Genomic DNA, 8,817 nt, shown 5'->3' with positions numbered 1-8,817 from the left:
GCCCGTGGCCGCGCCCCTCACCGTCGCCCCCGTGCCCTGCCTCCTCGTCGATCGCCGCCCCCTTAGTGAGCTCATATGAATTTTCCTAATTTAGATGTGTAGTTTAGATGTGTAGTTAATTGAGTTGTTGTAATTTGTTCATGAATGAATATGCAAAAGTTAGAATTTTTTCTGTTCATAGATTTTTTTGTGATATTATTGTTGAATATGCAAATGTTTGTGTGTTCATATATATGCAAAGAATATATCAATTTTTTTCATAGAATTTTTATAATTTTTTTCTGTTGTAATTTTGTTCATAGAATTTTTATCTTGTTCATAGAATTTTTATGATTTTTTCTGTTGTAATTTTGTTTATATAATAAGAAGAGAAAGTGTTTAATAGAATTAGTTAGAAAAATAATAGAACTAGTTAAAGTAGTTTATTTTTAGTAAGTACTACTTTATTCTATTTATAGTAAGTGCTTAGTAGTTGAACTAGTTGATTTAATAAAACTAGTTTATTTTACTATAGAAGTAGTTTATTTTTAGCAAGAAAATTAATAGAATTAGTTTATTTTTTTAGTTAAAGCAATTATTCCCGCATCGACGTCGAAGATGCCAATCCCGCATCCTCGTCGTCGACTCGGCGGAGGAGGCCGGCTTGATCAGAGGGGCCATATCTGGGACTGGGCTCCGCCGGGCTGGTTTTGGGAGGTGCTACCTTCCGGGGGCGTAGGTTGGTGAGGAGCCAGCCCGTCATTGACTCGATCCTTGTTTGGTGGCGGTCGCGTGGGCCAGTGATGGTGCCGAGGCTTCCGGACACCGCGGAGGTGGTACGTCACCGTGTCAGCTTCTCCTTCGTTCCCGTGTGCTAGACAATTTGGTGTAATGCACTCGGGAACGAAAGGAAGGAGCTACCATCACCGACGGTCGTAAATGTCTGAGAGGAATTAGTGAGGGAGAGTTCCACCATATATATATGAGAGGACGAAGAATCCCGACTGTTGTCGTGGGGGTCGCTTCTCCTTCATTCCCGTGTGCTAGACATTTTGGTGTAATGCACTCGGGGATGAAAGGAGGATCGACTGTCACCAACGGTCGAATGTATACACCACGTGAGCTGAGAGTTTTCAAGAAAAGACTCGACAAACCGATAGTCAACCCGTGATGAATAATAATGATCTAACTTAGGTTTTTAGTACATATATTTAATTGTAGACGTTTAATATTTGAATTATGAACATAGGAAATGTCGTACTCGGACGACGAAAGTCTCCCGTGGGAGTGCGACTGGTGCCACGACGACCGAGGTCTGTGCGACAGGCCTCACCTGGACGAAGATCGGCGCTTCAGTATTAAGCTGGAGGAGACCTTCGATGTTGAAACGGTACGCAACGACGACAAGTGTTATTTTTTCGTAATTAAGCACGACTTCAACTATTTCAACATGTGCTTTTCATCTTTTACAATTCGATTAGCTTATTTCATGCCATGCAAGACGCTACGTCTTGGAAAGGATGGGTTTTGAAGACCATGAAATTATGGAAACAAAGAAAATTCACCTAAGGACCCATCATGATATAGATTTTGAAGTAAATCTGTATAATTCTGAGAGCGTAACCCATTTTGGTTGAAAAAATTGGGAAGCATTTTGCAAGATGTATGGTTTTGATGAGGGTATGCTTGTCACCATGGATTCCTGACATCGAGCAAGACAATATGGACATTTGGGGTCCTTGTTGATACGCCTCCAATTCTACCGCTATGTGAGTTTCTCAAACATAGTTATTAGCTAATTTATATTGTTCATTTCAAAATAGTTGATAGCTTATTTTCATTGACAGCTTATTTTGATTGTTCAAACAATGTGCGGAACATGGTAGACAGAACCTACTACACCGATGGCTCTGAGTTAACTTATAAGGAGAAAACTTATCTGGTCGGATTTTGTACTGATCTTGAGAATTACAATATCTATTGTAAAACTCCTCCACATTATGGTCAATATGTGCCACTAGTGCACGTGTTGAACTACGGTAACTACTATGGAGATACCCTGGTAAGATTTCTTACTATTACGACATCCATGCATCTTTTGCATACTTCTAAAACTAGTACATCATTGCTAACTATGAAGTTATTACTATGTTTTTCAACAGATAATCCCAGAGGATTGTGTGCCTCATTTGATGTATCAGAATGGTAGCCTTGATGTTTTGAACATACAACCAGGTCATCCTATGAATCTCAACTGTCCATACCGGATTTCTAAAAGAAGTGGAGACATGAAAATCAAAGAATGGAAAAAATGTATGGACAGTCGCAAGGAGGTTCTTGGAAGCAAAAGGAAGCGAAGCGCAAAAATGGAAGACAGGATGATCTCCATTCTCCATAATGGAGAGTCGGGGTCTATATTGTTTTATGCTATTTTACCTTAAAGAGGGTATTTAGATCCTACCTAATACTGATGATCATGTGCTAAGAACAATTAAGTAGGGTTGGTTCGATGACTATGAGGATGATGATCGTATGACTTGTTATTAATAACGAGTAGAAGTTGTATGATGATGATTAGTAGGACTTGTTATTATGATGATGCATGATGCGGGCATAAAGAGTTATTATATATCAGTTATTATATATCTCTGTTAGCTAGCTTACACACCCTAAATTACCCCCTAAACCCTCCCCCTTTCAGAAAAAAACAAAAATCACAGCCAGTGAAATACTGACGCGTGGATGCCTTTTGGTCCCAGTTGGTGTCATCAACCGGGACCAAAGGCCCTCCTGCCTGGGCTGGCCGCAGCGGCCACGTGGAGGCCCATCTGTCCCGGTTCGTGTAAGAACCGGGACTAAAGGGCTAGGGCATTTGTAACGACTCTTTAGTCCCGGTTCAACAACCGGGACAAAAGGCCCTTACCAACCGGGACAGATGACCCTTTTTCTACTAATGATGCGCCATGCATCCATTAACCAATTTTGAACAGCATAAAAACTACTAAGAAACCACAAATAATTACCAGAAAGCTTTGACAAAAAAATCATAAGCACGCACCATTTTATTATCCTTGTGTATAAATGTATGATCAAACCCATTATTTGGTGAGATTTTAGGATACATTGTAATACGTTCCCCTTGTCATATTTTTGTAGAATCAAGAAAAAACTAAATATAACCATACATTTGACATTCTTAATTACAATTCAGTTTTGAAAAATGGAATTTCACTAAGGCCCTAGAGAAAATCTAAATGGGAAAATTATGCTATTCCACAACCTCTCGAAAGCTGCATTTTCGGTCGTTGCAACATTTTGTTATAATTTCATGAAAAAATAGTTATAATATTATTTATTATTCAAGTGAATCAAAATGAATGTTTTCCTACTATTGCCAATTGGAACGAAAATAATTCATATGTTCGTATTACTGCCAGTTCTAGGCTTCAACATGAGAAGTACTAATTCCCTAGGGATTAAGAGAGCATCAGCGCGCTATTAAACACCACAAACTTGCTCACGAAATTCTTAGAAAAGAACAGTGTACATCTGGAAAGAGCAAAGGTAAGCTCACATACATCTACAATTGTAAATACTGCAGCCAACAAGTCCATTTACACACGGAATCAACCAAACTAAAAAAGCAAATGTAAACTACGCGAACCTATAAAATCATTCATCACGCATGAGGAATTTGAGATACAACCATACAGGTAAGGATGGAGGTGTTCAGTATGGGATGAATCGAAACGGGAAGATGAGACCTCACCGCGTTCTGCAGTGACGGCCGAACGGAAGGACGCCCATGCTCCCCGGCGTGGGACAAGGAGACGTCCCTCGGCAGCGCAGACCAGTGCACTAACATTGGACACTACAGAAGAGGGCGCCGCCGCCGCGCGCCGTCGTGGACCAGGACGTAGGCGATGGTCCGAAACCGAACTTGGCGTCCGCTTGCCAAGGAAGGTCACGGACAGCATGTTCCCTGCACTGCGTGAACCGGAACACGTACATCATGCGCAGACGGCGCAAACGGAGATTACCCGCCGCAGTAGCGACGTGAGCTTTGCCGAAGCACAACGCCCACGGCCGACCTGCACCGATCGACACGTTTCATGAGCCACTCCATGGCCTTGCTGTGTCAGCGTGCCCCGTGCTCACCGTCGCCATGGCCTCGCCAGCTCCGGTGCAAGCCACGCCGCGCGCCGTCGGGACCTCGCCGATCGCTGGCACCATCGCGTCCAGTCTCACTCTCCGGGGGCCTCCTGCAGCCATCACCTCCAGACGCGAACGCCCTCGCCGTCGCTCGCGCCTCCGTGGACATCCGCTGGCCAAATCAAGTAATCAACCTCACTTGGAATTCCGCTGCAAGGCCTCATCGGTGATCAGCAAGAGGCCACGGAGACTCACCTAGCTTGGAACATGATATCGTGCTTGGAGCGGCTGCCCACCTCGTCTTCCGTTGCCGATGGCCGGTCGTCTTCCTCTGCTGGTCGTGCCCAAAGCTCGAGCGGTGAGAGAAGACCCTAGGCAATCAAGGCAGCAAAACACTCAATGTAGAGAAAAACTCCATCACAAACAAACGGGGAAACAAAGAAATAGCAAACAAACCAGATCGCGACGCAAAATCCGCCGTGCATCCAGAACCTTTAAACGGCACGCGCCACATGCAGAACCAGAAGATCCTACAGAACGGCCACCCCGACAGAACGGCCGATGATGAGAGGCAGCAGAACGGCCCGAACCACCACGCCGGCCAACCACAGCACCCCGCGAGCGAGAAGGCCGCCGCGGACCATGGAGTTAACGCATGCGACGCTGAGGAAACCTACCGCAATAATATGGCAAGAAGAGCGACCTATTTATAGCAACAACAATGGTAAGACGGTCCGTAGATTTACAGGACAAAAGCGGTCACGATAGGCGGCCAGATTTCCGGATCGATCGGCAACAGCGGCACCGCTAAGAAACAACAACAGAGTCTAGATTAAACGATCAAAACGGTCGGCACCGATGAAAAAAGAGCGGCAGGCTCTAGAACTAACGACCAGAGCGGTAACGTAAGGAACACGCACGCGAGGAAAACTCGAGAGAACACGTGGAAAGCGGCACCGATTAAAACAAACAATACAAGCTGTAGAACCAACAGTGACGAGGACATCCAGGAGGAGCGATCGACGCAGCACCGCTGTCCACGGAACGCAAACATACCAAAAAACGCTAAACTTGCCAAGATAAGCCGCACCCTAGTTCAAAAAATTTGAAACGAAAGATTGAAGCCACCACGCGTTCGTACACAGCCAGGTACCAAAAAAATACACGTGCCCCAGTCTTTTTCATCCAAGTGGATGAATCTTGGAGTGAAAAAGCTCCCGGATATAGAGGCTTGGGTATTTAGCATAATATATATTTATAGATGTTCCTCACAAGAAAAAAAAAGTGTGCGATGGTTCAAACCAGGAAAGTGCGGCTAGGTGGTCCCCGCGTGGTCGGGTGGGGCGGGATGGTGGTAGGGTGGGGTGGGAAGGGAGGCTGGGGTCCGGCACCCACCCAGTAGTCCCTTCGTACAGTATACATATACCAGTGCCAGTGGGCGTTTTCCCCCCGAGTCGGCATATTGCGTCGTTCCCGAATTCCGTCACTGCATCCGGCACGATGGAGCGGATCGACGCCCTGAAGGCCCGCAGGGGCAAGCTCGCCGACGACCCCTGCCTCAGGCGGCTCCGTAACCGGCGGCTCATCGTCTCCCTCTATCTCCAGGGCTTCCAGCCCGCCCACGACTGGTACGCCCGCCCGCCCGCCCGCTGTTCCCTCTTCTCCGTGCCCATCTAACGGCTCCCGTGCGAATGCAGGATGCTCCACGAGACGGATTTGTTCATGAGCGGCCGGCATCTGCAGCAGCTGGTGGCCTGCGGCCAGTGGAGGCAAGCCCTCGACTACATCCGGCGCTTCCTGCCGCCGGCCATAGGGGGCGTCGAGGCCCGCACCCTCTGTCTCTTCCTCCACGCCTTCTGGGCCGTGGACAACGCCGCCGCCTGCTCGATGGGCGCCCCCGTCACCACCGCTGCGTACAACCACGACGTCCGCATCCTGACGACAGTGTGCGCTAGCAACGCCAAGCTCTCTTCCATCCTCAACAAGATACACCACTCGCCCAAATTCAGGTCTCAATTTTCCTACCTACCTGATGTAATATTTTGAAGAGATTGTTCTACGTGTTGTTGTCCTTGAGCATCACATTGAATCCTGTGTTGCAGGGCATCCCTGGACTGGAGACTGGTAAGGGAGAAAGCATCGCTGATTGCTGATGACTTGGCGCTTGATTCTCCAGAGTTGAGACGCAGGTTGCTACTGCCCCAGGACTTGCTTCCCATCGGGTATAATAACTTAATTATCCGGTTTAATAACTTAATTATCCGGTTTAATATATACTCCTATATATTTGTCCAAGTTGTACTATCTATTGACTGCATGTCAATGATCTGATCATCCCATAATGATCTTTTAATTTGCTAGTCCCTGTCATCGAAGGCACCACTTGAAGAAACAAGCCCTGCGGCCAGCATCATCTGCTATTGCCAAGTGGTATCTCAACAGGAAGAAGAGGTATGCACATATGTGCAGCTACATTAATTATCATGATATGAAGTCTCCCCTATTTTTCACATGATGTTCACACATATTCCTTGCCTTTTGCAGTCTGCCTTCTTCAACCCCAGTTACCGGTAATGAACATCTTGGCATGAAAGCAACCTTGCTCTCGTAACCTCTGCATATGTCTGGCAGCTAATGTTCGCTATGTTTGCAATGACAGGTTTGAACTCTGAGGGACAAAACCGGGTTGTGGATCTTATCGGTAATTAAAACTAGTCTCTGACCATCTGTTTCCAGTTTGTAAAGAACATATCGGATGATATACATTTTTCTGCTGTTCCTTTGTTTCTGAAACTCACTTCGATTATGTGCTGATAAACTCACGTGATAATATTTAGAGGAGTGTTTAAAAGCTGGTACAGTTGTGGAGCTCCATCAAGGGCACCTACTTCAGTCAAGTGTGATGGCAGGTAATTAATCCACAGTTGTGACCAGCTTTCCATCTCTCCTGCCAATTGAACTTCAGTCACACTTTTCACATGGGTTTTAGGATGCCCCATCCCACTTTGATTCCTTATATCTCTCTTGATTTACTAGTAGTTTGCTGCACTTCCATCTTTGTTATAGACCATTTGGCTGCTCTTACTGAACAGATTCCCCCCTCATGGTTTGCCCTAAGGCATTACTTGACCCTCTACTTTTCATCTTAAGAAGTTACGTTTAAGAATGTAGGGTGGAAACAACTTTCCCCAGTGTTCCCTATTATATTATTCTTCTGTTGGTTGCTTACATTTTATACATGTTATATGTACATGGTAATTCATATAAGGCATCAAGGGTTGTTCTTTGCACATTATCAATGCCTGGCTACCTGCTGTCATTTCTAACTGCTCAACTCGAATAATCTAGGAAAATGTACGTTTTTAGAAATGCACAAATGCACCGTTAACAATAGTATGCCATTGATTGATGACATGTTATGCGTAAAAGATCTACACTAGAAACATCTTCCCCTTGAAGTTTTCTGTTGCCATTTTTACTTAACATCACCTGTTGTATTTTTTTCCTGGGTACCTGATGCCTCTTCTATGTTCTAACTACCAAACTGGCTGCAGGTGCTTTTAGTACTCCATTCTCACAGACCATGTTTGGTACGGCAGGTCCTACTAAAAACAGTGAAACTTCATCCGTGACAAATGCAGGTAAATTAGTTGAACACTGAGTGCTTGGCTTTGGCTACCTGCCACCAGTTCTAACTGCAAAACTCTTTTCAGGATTAAGTATTTAAAATTCATTGAACACCTGCATTCGTTTTCAAACCTAGATGAATCTACATGTTTTAAGATTGATCCTTAGTATGGTTCATTGTTAGAGAACACCAAATAAACTAATCAGGGGCTATAAGCATCATTTCTAACATTTCACAGGTGATTCAGTCTCACGGCCTGCTAAAATCCCTTGGATCATATCTGCCACAAATGCAGGTAAATTAACTGAACACCCTCAACTGTTTTCATACCATATAGAAAGTCCATCTGCGCATATTGATACCTGAAATTCGTAGTTGCCACTTGTCAGAGAAAGTTCATCACCGATAGTAATATTCTGCTTGCCATGTTTTATAACTCAGCATGTTGACATATATCTGCTGTCGTTGTACCTCTTGGTTTCTATGGCAAACTATTTCCCAAAACCGCGGAATATTCTGCCTTTTGCATTTGTCAGCTGCTTTCTTTTTTCTAGTTGTTTTATGCCCACAATAGTTGCAGGATTGCACTTGCATCTGGAAGCTCATAATCATACACACAACAAATCATATAATACACCTAGCTGGTTACATGCACATGCTCATTTTTTGGGTACAGATCTAGCACAACAATGCAGCAGCTATCAAACTGCGTTGTTCTTTGCACATCATCAATGCCTGGTTACCTGCTGTCATTTTCTAACTGGTGAACTCAATTAATCTATGTAATTGTACTTTAGAAATGCCCATTAGAAATGCACAAATGTGCTAGCAAGGGGCTATCTACACCACTGATAGTAGTAGTAGTTCATGGATCCATGAAATGCTATGCCATAAAAGATCTGGGCTAGAAACACCTTCCCCTGATCAACGGACGATTAGTTCTCTGGACCCGCTCCCGTCCCCGCAACCCTAGCCGCCGCCGCCTCCCCCTGCCCGTCGCCGGCGGGATCCGGCCGCCCTCGCCGGCGCTCGGCCCGGATCCGGCCCTCCCTCCCCCC

At 45.2% G+C, this 8,817-nt stretch overlaps 1 protein-coding gene and 1 long non-coding RNA gene across 2 annotated transcripts in view; one reads left to right on the top strand and one right to left on the bottom strand.

Annotated features, from left to right (window-relative positions):
• Positions 1-3,529: 3,529 nt before the first annotated feature.
• On the bottom strand, positions 3,530-5,272 carry LOC123049969 (uncharacterized). Its single transcript, XR_006423692.1, has 3 exons — positions 4,588-5,272; positions 4,387-4,502; positions 3,530-4,303 (listed from the first exon to the last, which is right to left on the bottom strand). It is a non-coding gene; the product is annotated as an uncharacterized lncRNA (long non-coding RNA).
• Positions 5,273-5,593: 321 nt separating this feature from the next.
• LOC123049968 (uncharacterized) overlaps positions 5,594-8,817 on the top strand; it is a 6,526-nt gene continuing 3,302 nt past the window's right edge. The window contains exons 1-9 of the mRNA XM_044472820.1: positions 5,594-5,759; positions 5,829-6,140; positions 6,234-6,353; positions 6,493-6,582; positions 6,676-6,701; positions 6,791-6,832; positions 6,969-7,040; positions 7,686-7,772; positions 7,998-8,054. Of these exons, the coding sequence (XP_044328755.1) occupies positions 5,632-5,759; positions 5,829-6,140; positions 6,234-6,353; positions 6,493-6,582; positions 6,676-6,701; positions 6,791-6,832; positions 6,969-7,040; positions 7,686-7,772; positions 7,998-8,054 (934 nt within the window). The 5' untranslated portion in view covers positions 5,594-5,631. The remainder of the gene's footprint in view (positions 5,760-5,828; positions 6,141-6,233; positions 6,354-6,492; positions 6,583-6,675; positions 6,702-6,790; positions 6,833-6,968; positions 7,041-7,685; positions 7,773-7,997; positions 8,055-8,817) is intronic.

The sequence above is a fragment of the Triticum aestivum genome, chromosome 2D (genome assembly GCF_018294505.1).
Source record: "Triticum aestivum cultivar Chinese Spring chromosome 2D, IWGSC CS RefSeq v2.1, whole genome shotgun sequence".
Classification (NCBI taxonomy): domain Eukaryota; kingdom Viridiplantae; phylum Streptophyta; class Magnoliopsida; order Poales; family Poaceae; genus Triticum; species Triticum aestivum.
The sequence above is the reverse complement of the archived record's forward strand: the minus strand, read 5'-3'. Positions and strand labels throughout refer to the sequence as shown.